At 39.4% G+C, this 20,848-nt stretch overlaps 1 protein-coding gene across 3 annotated transcripts in view; it reads right to left on the bottom strand.

Annotated features, from left to right (window-relative positions):
* Positions 1-20,848, bottom strand: part of VWC2 (von Willebrand factor C domain containing 2) — a 78,146-nt gene that overhangs the window by 27,468 nt on the left and 29,830 nt on the right. For all 3 annotated transcript variants that reach the window (XM_053979047.1, XM_053979029.1, XM_053979038.1), the window contains exon 3: positions 18,029-18,158. In XM_053979047.1, the coding sequence (XP_053835022.1) occupies positions 18,029-18,158 (130 nt within the window). The remainder of the gene's footprint in view (positions 1-18,028; positions 18,159-20,848) is intronic.

Here is a 20,848-nt window from a genome sequence, read left to right as displayed (position 1 = left end):
ATAAAACCAGCCAAAAGCAGCTAAGAGGGAGTAATTTAATTCAGGTAAGGAATTAATTACCATTGCCAAAAAAGTCACATGAGCTACAGGTGCCACCAGACATCAGAAATGCTCATTTCAGAACTTCTTGTTTGAAATGGATGGCATGTCCTTAAAAGGAAAGAGCAAATAATAAAAAGAATAATAAAAAAGAAAAGCAAATAATTCCCCAAACTTGAAATATTTTTTTCCAGCTAATGCCAGCTTTGATGGCTACAAGCAGAATTGGGCATCATGGGCTTCCCTCAAACAACATAGCACAGGGATATCATGGAATCATACTGGATGAGATGCCCTTGGGTCCCTATTCTGAGTTTTTCATGTTCAGGATGCTTGCCCTAGACACTGAAAATCTGGGAGTCCCTAAAGTACCTAACATAGAATTTGGATATGATATTGACCTTAGAACAAAGGGAGTCTTCCTCCTCTTTGCTACACTCTCTTAAAAAAACCAAAACAATTTCCTTGTGATTTTTGTACTTGCAAAAGATGAAATGGCATCTTACAACATGCATCATGGAAAACTTTAGCCAACCAGGAAAAGCATCATGTCTGTTCACCCAGAAAAAAGCAACTCAGAAGTGAAATCATTCAATCTTTCCTTAAGTTCCTGTGTTGTTCACAATTAGTTTTAAGGTCATGATAAATCTATTATGACCAAAGGCAATAACTAATTAAAAAAATCAAATCACCAACAAAAAAACCCAATCAATTTTATTGAATACCCCAGTGCCTCTACTGACTATAGATTTCTACCACCACATTCCCTTTTTAAAGCAAAATTCAGCTGTGCAAAAGTCCTACTGTGTTTCATACATAAAAAAAATAATAATCAAAGAATCTCCTACCAAAGCAATAGATCTGTGGTTTGATGAAAGCCACACTGTCAGACACATACAAAATCCCAATAATCTCATCAGTATAATGGCTGTTTAGCTCCTATGATGCTTGGAGGAAAGTTTTAAGATGGTGATGAATTACTTTGCTGAAGATGATTAAGACAATGAAATACATCTGGAGCTGGTGCAGGACAGATTCAGGGAAGACAGAGACACATGCACCACACAGTTTGTGCCCATCTGCCTTGCAGAGTTGTGGCCAGCCAAGCAGATGCAGTTTGGGTCTGTGTAGGATATATGGCCACCATAGCTCTACTTTCCATGCCTCCCACTCTGTAATTCTGCACTGGACAAACATTTTGATTTGACCCTATGGCTGGGTATGTTCTTCTCCTCCAAACACAGATAACAAGATAAATCAGATTACAATGAAAGCACTTCTTGCCTACCTCACTATGGGGATACAATCTTTTTCTTAAGTGTGTGTCTCTAATTCATCCTCTCCCATCTTCTTTGACTCCTTCTCTCCTTCTTCCTCTTCATCCTTCTCTCTCATTTTTTCCTCATTCTCATACCTTCCATCTCCTTTCCTTAAATCACTTAAGTGATATTTGAACTGAGATGTTGGCAGAATTAAAGACCAGCTTAGATGACCAAGAAATACCCACATCAGACAGGTGCATCAGAACAAATTTATCAGGAAAGGAAAAAATACCACTTTGTTCCATATCCCAGACTTTTTCTGAGCTATATTCCAAACAAATGAACAAAATGGTTTTTGTTTAAATATTTCACGTTTCGATGATGGTAACAGAAAAAGTGCCCACATTTTCACTGCAACACCAAAGACAGGCATTTACTCTCTTTACAAGTCTGCATGTGTACAGGGACAAAGCAAGGGCTAGCACACTCTTGTTTGAAGTTGTTCTAGGCAGAGGTGGAGAAAAGAAAAAAATTGCAAGCTTTCCCTTCCTTATTACATATTTTCAAATCTCCTTATATCAGTGTGTTCTCCTCATATCAGTGTGGTTTTTTTTACCCTTTTCTCATTCCCGTGCACATAATCTTTATCACAGTTTGGCACGGCTTTGCTCTGTGCCTCTGCAAATAGGTATAGCTCATGCCAGTGGGAAAACAGCCAGTGACAGAATTGAAGCTTCAAAACTCATAGCTACTGACCTATCTCAATCCCACCAGCAGTCTCTGAGCTGACAGAGAAAATACACAGACTGCACACCGGTTTCTGGTTAAACAAAGAAAATTGGATTTTTATTAGTTTCACTGTCACCTTCTACATAGCACTGTTTTGTCAAGAGCCACTAATGAAAGAGATTAGCAGTAGATGAAGAACATAAAGTTTTGACTGAATTCATAGATTTATCTAAAACATTTTCCAGCCAGAATTATATTACTTTTTTTTTCAGAGCTGAAATAGGATTAAAAAGCATGGAAATTAATGTCTTAAAATATATATCTGTATCATTGCCTATGACTGAGAAGCTTCATTAATAAAGATGTCTCTAAAGACTTTGGGTTTGTGCATAGTCTTGGTGAAGGTTTAAATATAGTGACAGTACATGTCAGTAATCTATATTCCTTTCAGCTGGCATTTTGAATGGATGCCCTAGGAAAGAACAGAGGGATTTAGTAGTTCATAGGCTAAGACATAACCCAAGAGTTAACAAGCAATTTCCTTTTCCGTCCATGTCTCATGTGCACATGACCCGTGGTGTGATACTTGGCCCATCAAGATTCTTCTCCAACACTAGTTCTGTGTGTTACAGAGGCACTGGGTGGCTGAACTGCACTGGAGATGGTTGGGTTGACTACATAGTGTGCTTGTGGAAGTCTGTAAAAACATTTAGAATAGAAAATGCTAGCTGTAAGATGATGCAGCTGGAAGACCTGGAGGTCTTTCTGAAACGCCCACCTAATTGCTCAGTGGTGCAATAAGAACGGAAGAAACTTCTGAAAAACTGAAGAGAAATTCTGAACCAACACACAGCTTTTAACTGAGATCAATAAAAAATGTGTTAAAAAAATAAATTACAGGACGAAAATGCAAATCCCAATAGCACAGCAGTAGAGCAAGCTCTCCCCATAAAACTGAAGAGGCCAACTCTTTTCCAGAGTCACATATAAGGCTACCCCAGGCAAGGCAGTTCCCAGCAGATACTTTCCTGTGCAGCCAAGGAGTCAGAGCTGACTAAATAATGTGGTAACCATGTAATTTCTTTGTGCAAGCAAACTGCAGGAGACTTGTGTGCCTCAAGCGTACTCACCAGATGGGATAATTAGGCTCAGACAGATCACTGACCTTCCTAATAAAAATAACCCAGAAATAGAGGTTGACTGAAGAAATCTGTGTCATGTTACCAAACTCCTAAACAGTCAGTAGAGATGGAAAGCCATCTATACTGATTCACCCAGTAGCTTGGTGTTCCTACAGCTGCATCTTGTAAGAGCACAGATCACTTGGTTTGGGGCATTCTTCAGTATTTCTAGAATTTTCTTTATGGAAAACAGGCATTGAGATTTCACCGCTGGGAACTACTCAGTTGTCTTTCTATGAAAATGATGAAAGCACATATATATGCATTTATGCTAAGCTATTCTTTCTATAATTATCACTGAAGCTGGTTTCTCACACGAAAACAATTTTGGAGAACTCAAGTCTTTCAAACATCACAAAATGCAAATGCCATTTAACCTTCCATAAATGGAAGGCTGGCACCCATTTAAATAACATCATTTTATCTGGAATTAGAAACGTAAATATTATCAAATAATCTGATGCTTGAAAATAAATTCATTATTTTAGAGTTTAGAAGGCCATATGAGACACCATGATCTCCCTGAAATCAGGGAGGTTTCCACCCTTTCCCCATCAATTCTGTTCTTCCTTCCTTGATGCATACCACAATGTCTAAACCCGTGTTGACAAATAACCACATTCACACAAGGCTCACTCTGCTATTTTCCAGGCATTGTCATGTCATGTAATTCTCTTCCATGTCCTAAACCAGAAAGGATTAGACACAGTGCCAATTATTGCTAAGCACAATCTGCTACGAACAAAGCACACACCGCAATCCCAAAGACAAGCAATTTTGCAAGTTCACAGGCAGAAGATAACTGCAACTCCTCAAGAGGCTCATCACTCCCATGGAGATTAGGCCTGGCTCAGTGAGCTGCAGCAACTGGCAGCATCTTTTCTTGTACACCCATGGCCTGACATTCTCAGGCAGCCAAAAATTTAATGTATCCAGAAGCTTTCTATGAACACAGCCTACGAACATGTCCCCATCACAGACAGGCAGCTCTGCTTGGCCATGCACGGATGCCCTGGCACAGATGGATCCATCTTGCTATTTGAGACTTAGATCTATATAATTTCCACAAGGAAAAACTAGGCATCAAGGGATAGTCTTCATTTTATTACAACACATATTCCAAAAATCAAACTAACTAAATATTCTAATTCAACTCAGAGCAATACCTGCCTTTCACAAACAGGGCTTCTTTAGCTGGAGTATTCAGAGGAGATTGAAGGGACCTACACTAAAGTTTAGAGGCAGGGCTTTGGTGAGAAGGTTTTAGGTCTCTGATTCCACGCAAGATGCACTCATACACATGGACACCACTTCCTATACATCCAACTGCTGTCCTGCAAAAAACAGTGAATCACAACAAAATTGTACGAGTATCTGTACATTTAACTTCTGTTCCTAATCCCTGACTGAAAATTATGTTAACAGCTATTCAATTCAAACTCTGCTAAAAAACTCTCCCACAAATTTGAAAAGGAACACAGATTTTTAATTTTAAAGTAGGCAAGTAAGTGTGGAAGGGAAAGGAGAAGATAATAAGTCAAATAATCTTGTTACTTACTTCGAAAGCAGCAGTCACTCCATCAAAACAAGACATAACAAGAATGCATGAAACGACTCAACCCAACTATTTAAGCTCCCTATTTTATTCACTTTATGCAAGTCCCACCTGTGTCACAACCACCCACAGCTCAAATCTACAGACAATTCACTACATTGTAAGAAGAGATTTGATCTTAAAATTAATGCTGACCTCTAGTGACAACTCATGGGAATTTACCTTTTTATGGGCCAGCCCATTGGGAATACATCTCTGAGCTTCTCTGTAATTACAGAGCTTGCTCCAACTCACAGCTACCCCTACTGCAAGGAATGTGCAGCCAAGGTGATTCACCACAGTCTGTAGAAATGTTATGATTAAATCCATTTTAAATGGATTTAAATTTCACTTTTTAAAAAGAGGAAATGGCAACAAAATACAAACACTAAATTTTGAGCCTCGCAACTGTAACAAATGCATTACAGAATCAGCTACGCACAACTAATGACAGACAGCTGCCCACATCTTCAGGCAGACAACCAAAATGTCATCTTTCATCTCAGGGATCGTAATAACAAGGCAACCTCTTGTCCTCTAGAGCTCTACAGCAAAAGCAGCCCTGCAGCTTAAGCAATACTCCTGCAGCTTTCTCTGCAAAACAAGTGTGATAGGCCCTTGGGGGCAAGCATTTCCCCCACACACCCACTGCAACATAGTCCAGATGGAAGGATACACAGGTTACAGCAAGTCACCAACCACCTCATCTCATGAAAGTAGGGAGGAAATGACAGCAGCCACTCTAGAATGCAGCCTGGAATGCTTCCAGTGATGGAGCATCAACAACATCTGCATCATAAAAGATTTCTTCCTTGTATCAAGTCTGAATCTATCTCCTTTTAGTTGAAAACCATTAATTACCCCTTGTCCTAGTACAAGAGACCCAACCAAAAAGTTTGCCCCAGTGGCTGGGAGGTAAAATAAAAGGGTGATGGCTATGGACCACTGCAGACAACGCTTTCAAGAGGGTTTCCAAAGTGGGAAATGTTTTCATCAAGTATGGTGATTGATCACCCTTATACCATGTGTTTGTGTGTATATATATAGCTGTGTACAGACACACACTTTGAAAGAACGTACTTAGCCAGGAGGCTGGAAATCTGCCAGCTGGACCTCAGAGGGTGAGAACCACCTTTGGAGGTGATTCTAGCTTAGGGTAAATTTAAGTGGGTTTTGTGTTATCTGAATCTCTAATGTTCCCTTTTGCACTGTCCAGAAGTTGTAACCTGTGTATATCATTTACATGGACATGACTGGCATCAGGGGATTGTCACATTCAGTCAAGTGTCCACCCCAGATATTTGTCTCTGGTAGAGTCTTCAAAATCAGAGTCAAAAAAACTTCTGCCTTCCTAAAAGCTTGCTTAAAGGACTAAAAGTTTCCAGACTGTGCCTGCACTTAGCTGATAACACAGGGATTTTTATGGAAGCATCTTCTGGTGCACAGCTATGGCCAGGTGACAGCACAGACAGCAGCACAGTCAGGGAGAGAGCCCCAGGGCCCTGCGGAAGCGTGCACCACAACAGAGCGTGGAGCCAAAGACTAATCAGTCATACCTAGGTACAAACCCATGTATATCAAGATAATTGACTTGACTCCTCAGTCACTTTGACTGGAAAGAATCAGCTGTCACAACAAACTTAACTTCAGGAAGACTGGAGATTAAACACTCAGCTGATGTGAAATTAAAAAGTCCACTCATACTGACAAATACATCACCCTCTCATAATGAAGACCGCACAATGGTTAAAACATCTCTGCTGAACAAGCTGCGGGCAAGAAAATCCAAGGAAGTGTTTATTTTTCAGTACCACAGGTATATAAACTGTACACTTGACAAACACCTGCTTGCCAGCAGGCCAGGCAGCCTTTGGCAGCAAACCTGGATCTTCCTTCCCGCAATACTTGGACTTGATGATTCTTCCAGTGTCTTAGCAGCTTATCTAATCACAGCAAAACACAACAGACATGTGGGAAGGAAAGCACACCTTATTTAAACACACTGAAATCAAACTCCAACTTGCAGATCTAATGTCTAGGATGCAAACTAGGTAAATGAAGCTTCCTCATGTATGCCAGCCACATGTAGGAGTGCTCAAAGATGTACATATATAATTTGACTTAATTATCTAAGAGGGCTGGCAGGGAAGAGTGGAGGGGAGAGAGAAAGAGGGGGCAGGGGCTTAATAATGGATAGAAAATTGCCTCTAAATTGTCATAATCGTCACCTAGCTTGGACATCAGCACAAAGTGGTTTTAAAAACAATCACTCACTCATGTTAGTGGCTGTCAAAGCTCCATCTAATCCATTCATTAACAAAATATCAGGTTAGCAAGCTGCTGTGGCCAGAAGATAATTAGTTTTCATTGTGGTGTAGCACATTCTGGATCACATTGATATAATAACTCCATAAACTGCTATAATTTATTTGCTTCTGAGCCTTTTTTTTCCCCATTAGTTCTTCAGCAGATTGTATTAAACACGCACAAACTATAAATACAGAGTCCTTTGACTCATCTCAGAAGTCTTAGACAGCCTGGATAGCTATTACACAAGCAGTTCATGGATGACTTGCCTTTAGGTCATTTAAAGAAATTTTGACAGAATAGCTGAGAGCAGACCATGCCAAAAAGGCATCCTCATTAAGTCTCATCTCCATCATCTACAAGTACTGAGTAAGGTGCTATTGTGGCCCAGCACACAACACAAGGACTGTGCAATGGTTGTGCAGGAAAAGGATTGCTTCTGTTTTAACATCTCTTCCTTCATAAGGTCTGTCTTCTTGCCTTCACAAGAAAGTACACATCCAGGATGGGTTTGGCTGGGCTAAAGTCAAGATAGCCCAACCCTTTTTCTGCAAAGTAATTAAAAAGAAAAACAGTTCAAAAAGGAAATTGTAAGATGAGGACAGTAGAAAACAATGTTATATTTCTGTTCATGTGAAAATAAGCAGGTTTCTAGGAGGCTGTACAGCATGCCACCCCAGCCAGTTTTATGGTAGCTAAGTTAAGGTGTTTTATTTCTTCTGTCAAAGACATGATCTTTATTCTAATCCTAGGAAACTGCATTTCAGCACTATCTTCTGCAGTGAGTTCATGGGTTCCTTTAAAGACCTCATGTATGATGTCTTTTTATTTTCTTGCTCCTCCCTTGACTTGTGAGCACAGGAAAGATTTTCATTGGTACTGTCCTTCTCCCCTGGTACCACACTTTATCACATGATTTTTAATTCATGCACTATCACTGCTAGAGGCCTCATCTGTTCTCACAGGGGAATATTCAGGGCAATTTCTTGCTGCTCTTCTCTGTACTTCTGCAACCTCTTCTAGCTAAGTGCTCAGCAAACATGAAAGATTATACAAACCAGGTGGGAGGAACCAGTCTTCAAATAATAATGTACTTCTAATAAATGCAAGCCTTTCTTAATGAAGCCTGACAGATGTTTGCATACAATATTTCACACTATTTTCACTATATTTTATGCAAAAAAAATCACTTGACATAAATCTTAACAAAAGGTCATCAAAATACTCAAGCAATTTCTTTCACTACTTAACATATGGTTTTGCTGAATTTCATTTACCACTGTGCTGCCTTGTTGTTTGCCTTCATGAGATACTATTAATGGTCACTACTTCTTCCTCTTCTGTCTTTAACAGGACTTGTTATTTGTGTATCTCTCCCAAAATTGTCCAGCTTAACCAGTGATCTCCCTTTTGAATTCAAAATGTTCGAGAAGGTTTGTCATTGTATCAGCAGAATGGAATAGAAACCATTTTGGAGCATAACAAGTTATTTTTTCTGGAAAAAGCAATTAACATCACACTCCACTGAAACTACCTCTGAGAAAGGAGATAACACTGCAAGTATTTGAAACACAGGAGGCCCAAATACAATTGTTTGGATAGGGATCTTCTTTATTCAATGCTATTCACCAAATAGTATTTTGAATCTTGTTACAATGCATTGCTTGTTTTCTTCTTCTTGCTACTGTTCCATCTGATCAATTCCACTTGAAAAGAAAAGAAAAAAAAAAAAAAACATGTTGGGTGAGCACATAGTCAAGATATAGTTATCTTTTCCATGGGTAATAAAGAGTGTGTGACTTGCTGCTCGCAAGTACTTCAAAGAAAGGTGGTCAGTAACCAGTGTGCAATAACAAGAAGAAATAATGCAGGAGAAAAAGCACTCATCACCTACAACACTGTAAGGTAAGTAGAATTTATGCATGCAGTTCTTTAATGGGCCCCTATCCAAGGGCTAGCAGCACAGAAATAACCAAACAGAGCTGAAGACTCAGCAAAAGAACAGGGCATGTAGAAGAAAGTGATGTTTACCAGTAGGAAGTCATTCCTCTAATGAAAATTTAACAAGCACTAGTGTAGGCAGCAAAAAAAAAAAAAAAAAACCTAAATGAAAATAGCAATCAAAGTTTTTGATTGCCTATCAGCTTTGAAATGCTAATCATTATGGTAACTGTGTTGGTAAAGGTAAGGAATTACTTAAAGTGTGTTATTTTCTTTTTTTAGGTTTTTTTTTTTTTTTTTTTTTTTTTAATCACTGCTGCTCTACAGCTGCACATGCTCAGGGAAACAAAACTGTATGGATAATTACCCCTATGGAAACAATCCAAAGGTTCACGAAGTAAAAGCTCCTTCCATCTTAAAGATCAAAGTTTTAAATTAGGAAAGTACTTAAGTCTCCAGCTGATAAAGATGTTTGACCTTCTGGGCAAAGGTAATCGCCAGGGACTTAATTCAGTATTCTCACAGCACACAACATGGTGCAGTACTCTGAAGCAGTAAGATGCTACTTAAAGCAACAAGAAAAACAAGCACTGCAATTTTACAAATATTAATAAAAAATAAGAGAAGCTTTTAGCTTTTTCCTTAAGAACTCATCATTCCTTTTTCTTCAGAACCCTTTTCCAAACACTGGCAGAGGTGTCCCAGTCAGCCCCTGGTCAAGCTCATGTCAGGAAAGGAAACAGGTTTTCCTGTTGTTGATCAAATTTTGACTTCATTTACAAATACAGTTCCAGCAGGACTAAAAGAAAACTTCTGAGACTGCTGTCATGCCCATGGTAAGACCTTCAACAAACTCAAAGGAAGAGGAGTTATGCCAAGACAAACCTGGCATTAGCAATCCTGCACTGCGTGGAAAGGCCATCGCGATTGCAAAGCTCAGCCACAGAAAAGCAGAGAGGTAAGGAAATGAAATCTAATGAAATCAGCTAATTCCCTGTTTCCATCAACCAGTAAGTCACTTGGATCAATTCACATCTTTCTTAATGCCTAAATCTCAACTTCCTATGAAAAAAGAAGCAGAGAAAATTACACTGCACTTAGAACTATAGGAGACTTTGATTATATCATCAATCATCAGAGGGCAAGTGTTCTTATATGAGAGACATACCAACAGACCACAGCACTTTAATATAAGCCTCCATTTCCCCTCAAAGTCAAGCAAACTCTTGGATGCCTCATTGAACATAATGAAAGAGTAATGAAAAAAATGCAAACATAAAGCAAAATGCACAAGGTGTGTATCTTTCTTCATTGCTCCTTTTGATCACACCACAAAATACTAATCAGCCACGTAGACCTATTACTGTAGCACGTAGCTAGTAAACAGCTTCTATTTACAAACAGGATTATCTGCAAAGAACACAACTAAGAGCTCACATGGACAGTGACATTGGATAGCTCAGCTGACACTGGATTATGAATTAACCTATGGTAACTCAGTCTGGACTAAGACAGGGTTTCAGAACCTAAGAGCTCACAATTTAATCAAATAGTGTAGTGTTCTATTCATAGGGAATATTACTCCAAGAATGTAGCATACAGCAAGATGCACACAAGTGTTTCAGACCTTGGAAGCCTACATGCCCCCCAAATGTTTGCCACAATTTCAGCTAGTGACACATACAAAATAAAAATAGTTGTCCAATAGCAGAATGGGGGAGCAAAATTAACGTGGGAATATTTTCTCTAATGAAAAGCATACAAAGAAATACTGGGTGTAGGAGGCAAGGCAACTCCCTTAATGTTTGTTTTCTTTGAACAGCAAAGAACTAACACTGGGTGAAGTGTACGGAGCAGGGGGAGCCCATAATGTGAGATCTGGGATCTATTTTTCTCTTTTTACATCTTACCTATCTCCACGTGTGTGGAAATAAAACGGCAATATAAACTCAGGAAATTCTTATATGAAGAACTTAAAAATACAAAACAAACAAGCAAACAAAACCCCAAAGCAATTGATGACTTCATTTTGGGGAGCATGGGCTAGCTGCTCTGCTAGAAACTAAGAAAATGCCCAAACATGGCTCTATGTAACAGAGAAAGTATCAGGAAAGAAAAACCAAACAAGAGCACACTGCTTACTCCAATATTCTGATGGGTACTGGCACAAAGGCAGTTTCCCCTCTGAACCCTAACCAGCATCCATCCTACACAGGATGGCAGATATGTGAAACTGCCATGACAAGCACTGTAAGCTACATCAGCTACATGAAAGTTGCTAGAAAATTGTCTCCTCCCATCCCAGGATTTCAGCATCTGCTCTTTTTCTATCAGCACAGTAAGCATGTTTGTTTTTCTGCTCCTGAGGCTGACACAAAATGCACTTTAAGAAGTCAGGTAGCTGCGACACATGGAAGTTCTGACCATCATGGTGAACTGGCAGGTTGTTACCCCACACTCACCTGGGACTACCACCACTAAATAACAGTTGGGGGCACATCATCATTGGCTTTTGCTTCAACTTACAGTAAAATGACAATCCCTGCAAGAAGCTACCATGAAAGTGGACTGATACAGCAGAATTTGATATATGATTTAAACCTGCAGTATCAAGTAAGAGACAAAAAACTGAATGCTTTTCAGGTTCACTGTAACAGCCTGTAATGAAAAAATACTGCAAAGTAAGTTCTGAAAACTTTATAGGATACACTGCTTTTATAGTTTAATAGGCTCTTCTACATCCTTCTACTTAGGTATAAAGTGCCACATTAAATACCAAGGTTAGCATAATTTCTGATCGCCCTCATGTGTCTTAGCAAAATGATGGGACATTATATACTCAGGGGAGTTACAGCTGCCTCTTGACAGCAGAAGTCCCAACTGAGAGTATTCTGGCTCTTGGAAAGAAAAAAAAATGCACACAATATTTATTTGCAATAAATGCATACACACTATATAAACTGATTTATCCTTGAAACTGATCTAGGCTCAGTATAACTGCATACTTTTGCCATACCTTCAGACAGATCCTTTTCATGGGCTGATGGGTTTCTACACTTAGGAAAACATGGATATCCTGGAAGTCAACATAACTTGTACACTAAATAAACCCTTGGAGGAAACAACACATCTACCACTACTTATCCAGCTGAACACTGAGCGATGCCAACAGCGGATTGTATATCCATGCGCACGCATGCACATGGATGTGAGCTGGAAACAACAAGGTCTGTGTGGTTTTGGCATAAGGTTTTGCTCAGCCCACTTTGCAGTGCTGATCCATGTGCATTCAAACAGCTTTGGATCAAAAAAATGGCACAAGAATAAAATTCTATGATTTCTGCACAGGAAGCACACATGGCCTATGCAGCCACCAACTTTCCCACAGGAGAGAGAAAAGTGAGGGGAGGGATGAAACGAGTTTAAAGTAATTCCTTGAATTAAGACAATACAGACCAAACCTCCTCTCAACTTCATGAACAGCAGAAACCAAGAATAAAAACTACTGCAACTAGTTTACCAACTTCCCCTATCAGATTTGGAAGCCACTTTAAACACCCAATGCAGACTAAAAGAAGCAAGACTGTTGTTTTCAATACATGGCTGCCAAAATATCTTCTACAGTTTTTCAACCTACCTGCATAATCTCTAGGCAATTTTAATCAGACACAGCTGTTCATGCAACTTAAACAGTGTTTTTTCCCTGACACATTCATTCCCCCTAGAACATTAATATTTCTTGGTTAGAAGTCCCATATTATAAATAATTTTGTGAAATACACTCTATTAAAGTGGAGAGTCCATGCAGAAGTTTTTGCTAAGCGACTCATGCACCCAGAAACATGGAGCAAATGTTACCCTGCATACACAAGCATTCAAATGCCTCAAGTAAGCACATTAGAAGGGAACAAATCACATTGGTGCATACTGTGTGGGTGGAACTGCGATTTCTTGTTCATTAGGTTATTACTTTTTAATACACATTCCATAAAAAAAAAATACTGTTTCAATCTTATAATCTAGAATTTACAATCATTTTATGGTACCTATATTTTACATCTAGAAGAGGTCTCCATAACCACCTGATTTAATCCCCTCCTTGTAATGTAGACTAAAGAAACCACCCTCAGGCTTTAAAACTTCTGGATCTCATTTGCTATATATAAATTAGCTGCCAAAGCATGACTGAAAAAAGTATTTAAAGTGACAATAGAAAAAGGAAGGGAGGACAATCAAAAGCACTGATTACTTAAACTTTACAGCATTTACATTTCTGATGTTTGCAATAGTCCTGCCTTGACCTCTATTTGGACACCAGCATGATGATACTTTCTTCATTGTGGAGATAAAGGCATTTATGGTCATATCATATTTTATTTAAACACACTGCAGAAGGACATTAAATTTTACAGGTCAGATTCACCATGGTACTTGAGCAAAGCTGGGGCTGCAGGGTAGAGCAAACAGCCAGCTCACATGAGAGCTGCCAAGGTGCAACTTCCCTTCATGGGTCCAGAATAAACATCTTTCTTATGGCCAGACAGGTCTCTCAGCCCAACGTAGCCTCTCCCCACCTGAATTTTAGAGGGATGATAGGGGCAACAGTACTGATCAACCACCACCATTGTTTAACAGACTTGAGTCCTGAGGTGAGACAAAGTCCTATTTTACCAACAGTAGCAAAAGGGGACAGCAGCTCTGGCAGCTGTTACCAGGGTTTTGCTCCCTTGAGAGCTCCTTCTCTCAGATGGAGGTCCCCACTTGCCATTCAGAAACACTTTTAAGTCACCTTGGGCCTAAACACTGCAATTGTATGGAAAAGTACTAAAGTAAGTTTCAGTGAGTCAACCTCAGCACAGGAATACAAAACCACCACCACAGGCCCTCCCTGGCACATTCCACTTGCACCTCACTAGCAGCAATCATTTCAACCAAACGATGCATGTATTTCAACCGTAACTATGAACACAAATATCAAATAAAGTCCTGAAATGACCTAAGGCACCTGAAAGGACTGCAATCAGTGAAGTCTCCCTATTGCACAGCCAGTAAGAATAAACACCTCCTGCAAATGTTACAGCCCTGAGAACACACTTGATCGTCCAGGCATCAGTGTTTTTATTTTTGACTGTACAGCTGTGAGCCTTTGCCAAAAGGAGAAGCTCAGCTCTCCCTACTGTAGACAGAGAATCAACACTGACACACAGATAGATGAATGCTAGGAGAGCAACAGGATCCACTTCATTTTATCTAGGGCAATCTTTCAGCCATATAATGAAATAAAAATCTCTTGGGGACCTTAGATCAAAATGTTTTTTGGTCTAGCAACCACGACTCGCCCTCAGGCTCCACGTGAGATACGGGTTTAATCTCATCTTCCAACAAGCACACCAGCAGGAGTAGGGCCACCCTTGACTCCATCAGCTGCTCCACAGCTGCAGGCTTAGGCGAAGCAGAGTTTAGCTGTGTATGCCTACTAGGGCTCTAATACTGGGAATAGAAGTGGAACACACAACCAAGGTAACTTAATCTAGAGAAAGATAATTCACTACCAGTATTACCCTCCACCCCAAATGCATCAGTGACAAGTACCCAGACTTCTCCCAATGAAAGGGTGACTGTATGCCCATTATCTTTACCCTTAATTCTGCACAAACTGTAGAAATGTCTGTACCTGAATCTAAGGTTATTGATATTGCTGTGAACAGGGATGTCTTCCACAAAAGTAACCACAATGCTAATATTGTGTAGCAGGATGGAGATCTGAACTGGGCAACTGTTACTTAATACAACTTTCTGAAGTCAGATTTAACTTTCTGGATTTTGGTTTTTTTTTTTTTTTTTTTTGTGGCTGGTGGTTACCAAAAGCATGGTTACCAAAAGCATGAAGCTTAACATGTCAATCCACAGGAGAATGAAGCCTCTCCTCCATCCTATTCTGTCCTCACCCTGTTTCCTTTCAGGCCATTTATGTAAGATAAACACAAAACAGCTCCCTCAGTTGCAGTGACTTGAGATATAGAAAGCAGGAGGATTCCCCTAATCCCAAGATCTTCTCAGTGAGGTGTTTTGTCTCATCTATATACTCCTTTTCAGAGCAAATGTTCTTTTAAAGCACTCCCTGCCCACAAAGGAGAAAATAATATCGTCAGCTATGGAAGTATCCAGGCTTCTTTTTGAAACCCAGGATGTGATATAGAAGATTATTAAATACTACACATACACTTTAATTCCACAAGTCTTCCATTCACCACTTCTTACATCCAAAGCAAGTCTGTACCTCCACACATGCACAGTCATCTAAGTCCAATGTGCAGTTACACATCTGCCCCTCCTCGTAAGGATTGCCAGCAAATTTGTGAAAATAGAGAAGTCAACTACATATTTGCCTTCCTACAACAGATAAGGCACAGGGTCTCACACTTGTCGAGATACTGAATTCATTAGTTTCTAATAATCCCAAGCTTTCACTAGATCTCCTCCATACTTCTGAATCAGGCATTTGTGTATGTTCTTACCAGTGACAGAGGTGGTCACTCGGCTCTCACTGTTGGGTCACTGGCAGCAATCTGCCACCAGGCAAGCTGGGAAGGTGTTGTACGTTAAGAAGTGGCAGGAAAGGGAAGGAAATCAGTTTGATTGTGTGCATTTTCAACACACAAATGCTAGTAAATGTAGAGAACCCAAACTTCACCTCCCACCCCTTCTTGCTCTACTGTAGATCATGATGGCAGTTACCTCACTTGGATGTTTTCTATGACTCTCCACCTTTCCCACCATTCAGGTAAAATTGCTGAGCTCCCTGTACATCACCCAAAGCTCTTTAGTGTCACTTACATGATGTCATTGATGTCATTGCTGTAACAATCAACCCTGAAGCACAATGCAATGATTGTTTCTCCAGCTCACATTCACAGCACATTTGTTCCAGCAGGCTTGAAAATGAGAGGATGAGGCAGGCTAGGTTTTCCTGCTCAGTAGGTTTTTGCTCCAATCTAATTAAAAACATTTAGCAATTCACTGAACTTCCTAGAGAACTGCACGTGTACCACACTTTAAAATAGGCTCTAAAAGCAAAAAGTCCTTTTTTTTTTTTAAATGCACTCCCCAGATGGAGAGGTTTCCTAAGAAGTTTCTTTGTGACATTATACTGAAATTGCTGAACCAGAAAAGCTGAGCTGCTTCTGAGCTATCTTGGTCTTGTTGTTATTGCTAATGGTTTTCTTCTTCATCTAAAAGCTAACAAGGAAAGCCACTGCTGGTTCTCTGAGATGCAGAGAAGTGACAGTACAGCTCACTAGAAACAGGCAGCTGTGGTCACCTTGGTCTGAAACTGGGTCAGAGATGCCAGCTCACAGTTATATGGGAGAAATACACAAGCAATATTGGGGATTCAGAGGCTGAGGGCAGGATCATCTTTTTCTTGCTAGTAGAACTCAGGTAATACAGCTTTAACAGCTCTGAAAAGGCAGCTTCCTTACAACAAAACGTATGTTTCATGTACAGTTTTTGGTAACTTTTCCTCACTTCTGGGAAACGTGTGAGGGAATCTGTGTGAACAATCAAGCCAAGCCCTGCACTGCTACCTTAACACAAAAGAGAGCCATCAGTGGGGGATTGCCACTACTGTGCATTATGTTGCTGCTTGTGGGAGAATGCGTGCTGATGGAAGGTCAACGCAGCTCCAAACACTGTTACAATCACCGGACAAATTCAGCGAGAAAGACTACAGAGTCTTAACTATTCTGCTTGAAACTCCATCCCTGACACTGAAAACAGACCTTTTGCCAGCTTAAAGTCACTTTCACCTGGGGAACTGCAACAGAGCATGGCACAAACAATGTCAGCGACGTTCTTGCCATCAAACTAGTGCTAAAGGAACCTTCGGAGTAGCAAGCTATGACACCACCAGCTTCCAAACTCTGACTTTCTCAGGAACTGTCCCTAAATGCCTTGAAAAATGCCTATCCTCATCTCCAGAAACAAGAGTGCCCTTAAGCTGTACAGCTGAGAATAAATTCCTTCAGGGTTGTAACAACCAATTAAGGGATGTGAAGCAATTACTTTTATATCCATACAAACGAAACTCCTCCAATGCAATTAACAATCCCTTATCATCTACTGTTGAATTTGTGGAAACCATATGCTGAACACTCTCTCCTCCCCGAACTTTCCCACAGTTTTAAGCAGTTTGTTTTAGCTAATGCAATGAAACCTACCTATTCAAGAGAAATAATAGATGTGTGCACATTATCTGATTATTTTAAAATGTCTTTTTCAATTTTAAATATAATTTCATTTGATATTTTGCAGCTTTCATTTCTATTAATAAATTATAATTTCTTCTTTATAAGTGATGAGCTAGTATGTCATGTAATTTCTTTCGTCTAAATAGACTAAGATTTTGATCTAATGCAAGCCTTTGCTGGGAGTAGAGAGAGTTTCTGTCTAATTTAGTTACAAAAAATATTCAATTAAATTCGGGAGTTTAATTCATTTAGTTATGAAAATTAGATGAGCTCAATAAGGTACATTTGATTTGCCTTAAGGAAAAAAAAAAAAAACAGACCAAAAAAAGGAGAAGAATATCTGAAAGGGAAACAAATATGAATGGAGAACAAAAGTAGCTTTTCCTGCTCATCTTGAAAGGTGGATAATATGAGTTCTGAGTTCCAGAACTCAGATAAAACACAGCCACAATGAGTTCGTGTGAATTATATATCCAAGAGATACACGAACAGCTGGTATTAACATCCTAATTGTCTCCTGGGTAACAAAAATCCACGTAGGTCATAATTGAGTCCACCCCAACCAAGGGAGATCTGATTCCTCACAACAGGATTACACCACCCATACACAACTCCATGTCCATTCGAGGAAAAAGACAAATATCTGAATCCTTTTTCAAAAGCAGGACAGAGCACCATGGATCTCTCCAAGAGAGGCCTCCTCCTAGTTCTGCAGCCATCACTCACCATTTTTGCAGATGGGACAGCACTGGTCAGGCTCATACACAGGATCCACACACTCGGTCTGCGGACAGGCTGAGACCGTGCACAGCACTTCGCCATTGGCTTCACAGCGACACCTCTCACACGGAGAAACCTGAAACACAAACCCAGTCACCCTTTAACTCCTCCACTTAATGCACTCCTGGAGTGTGCAGTGCCCCCTTCTCATCTGAAATGTTCTTTTCTTCACGTCTTTCTCCTCCCCACTCTAAAACAAATGGGTTTTGTGGCCTAAATAATGCAGAGAGCAAGACTGGACTCCTGCAAAATTATAGAACCACAGTAGGAAAAGAAAACCAAAACAAAACAGGCTCTTCTCTGAACCTACACACCAAATAGGAAAGTCAGAGGGATGTTGAAAACAACAACAGTGAAGACTTTTAATACAAATAAACCAAAAATTACCTTACTGAATTTCCAACGAACTTCCTAAAAGTTAAGTTCATAATCTAGTTTAGTTCTACTAGAGGTTCAAAAATAATTTAGAGAAAACAAATGTATTTTAAGAAGAAAAGTTTTGCTAAATGAAGCTTGAAACTTCTTTTAATGGAAATAGTTACTGGGATTTTTTTCAGGTTTGAAAGTATTTTGGTAGCAGGAAGTTACATTTTATTGAAAATTATATTTTTTAAAGAGAAGTCAGGATAAAAACCCACCCTTTTGAATTCAGGTATTTCCCATAGGTTGATTGTTTTTGGACAATTCTTCTAATACCTGTAACTTTCTGAAAGGAAGTTGAAATTCAAAGAAAGGGGTGAAGGAAAATATAGGTAATCCTTTATACCTAGTGAAATTTTACTGGGTTTGAAGAACTCTTACAGAATAGGAATACCATGAGATAGTTAGTTGAAAGACCTACTTCATAGAAATTAATTCCCAACAAAAGAGTAGCAAGACTCTCTTTAGTAAAGAATGGATTTTGAAATGTCTGCACTTGCCACATGTACAAGTCCAGCTGTCCTCCTCAGCATTCCTCATCAGGCACATCACACTTGCATTGCTGACATCCTCATACCACACAAGCTAGAGGGAAGCAAGGATCTGAAGAGCAATAAATGTTACACTGTAAATGTCATTGCTGCACTCCAAAACACCACATGGCTGCCCATGCTCAGAACACAGGATGAAAATGCAGCTGAACGTTGTCATTAGTGAGCCTCTAAATCTATAATCTGTGCAGATTACTGATTTACTAAATGAGGAGGTTGTTCTTATTAAGGACCATTTTTCATTCCAGATTCCAGCTGATGCAGACAATCCCCCATTTCACTTCTCCAATAAGAGCACAAAAAAGTAAAATCTAAAAAAGAAAATAATTATTCACTTTGAAGAATCACCCAGATGTCTAACTTGCAGATCATTTGCTTCTTCTCCCTATTTTTCAGGCAGCCTATCACATTTTTTCCTCAAATCCATTCTCTGCTTGCTTGCCTCTCACATCCTTCTCACTTCCAAAGTTCAAACATGCTGATGCTTGCAAAGCATCATCTCCAACTAAATGCTCATTCATGCTTTGCTACTTCCCTTCCCACCTGCCAAAGCTTTTTTTCACTTATGCACTCAGATATCTTTCACGCCCTTCCCTCTGCTTAGAAAGCCTAAATAGGGTCTCCTGCTGTGTTGCTTTCTGCTTTTATTACTATTATTTATTTCAGGTTTCCTTTCTTAGCTACTCACTTTACATTTTCTCTTTGCTTTTCCACTCTACCAAGGATAACACCACGCATATGTTTAGGAAATCCCACATGGAGGCTGACAGTCCAGTGCAGAAGATTTTTATTGCAGGCTTTGGGACAACTTTGTCTGTAATTGTTTTTAAACTGTCACGTTCACTTCCAGAGCTGGAGTGTCAGCAGATGAGGAGGGTTCTGATCCAGTGCTCAGAGTTGAAAGGCTCAGGTATTTCAAGTAATCACTTGAACCACACATGAAGTTTTGAGTGTCAGCAAACCTGAGCTCCTAAGTATTAAGTCAATAGCAACACTCCTTTCTTCTAGAGTTATATCTAGAAACAATACTTACTAAATTATAAAAACATGGTTTTTAAGGAAGACTGATTTTTAATATTATTTTAATATAAAAATATTATACAATATATAATCCCACTTAAAAAAAAATACCAGCACTCAGTTCTAAGGATCAGAATCAAGAAGGCAAACCTACAGCTTTCAATCAAATTTAATACTTTTTGCCATGACTTGGAAAAGATGCAAATTTGCCAACCATCAAAGTTGAATGAGATCAGTAGTTACCACAACAGAGACATTCCTTAGTCCAGGACACTGCTTAGTAGCTATGTCAATATTGGAAGTGGTGTAAAAACTAGAGTATCTGATAACAATCAGGAAACAAGGCAACACAGAGATGTTATTCCTAAAATCTCTCCTCTGTAAAATTTAAGCATATTCTCATTATATAGGTTTACTAGATTTCCAAATTTGACAAAGGCTGAAATTCTCAGACAAATAAGCCATTTACTATTGATTGAGAAAAAAAAATTGGTCTAATTCTTATCTAATAATGATGATTCATGATAGACATTTCTGTTCTATACAGCACAAGCACCTGAAGACTGCATCTTTCATGAACAGAGTGCACTGTTAATGTGATACTGCAGTTCTAGTGTAATACATCATGGGATTTCAGGGGAATACTTACAGTACACCCTTGGTGAGTACTGTCATCTGTACAACCCACCAACCTGAGCAATGGCAGCAGCAAGGAGGGTCTCCATGAGCTTATTTCTACAAAGCTCTTTTCAGGCATGCAAGTAAACCACAGTGG

The sequence above is a fragment of the Vidua macroura genome, chromosome 1 (assembly GCF_024509145.1).
Source record: "Vidua macroura isolate BioBank_ID:100142 chromosome 1, ASM2450914v1, whole genome shotgun sequence".
Taxonomy (NCBI): Eukaryota; Metazoa; Chordata; class Aves; order Passeriformes; family Viduidae; genus Vidua; species Vidua macroura.
The sequence above is the reverse complement of the archived record's forward strand: the minus strand, read 5'-3'. Positions and strand labels throughout refer to the sequence as shown.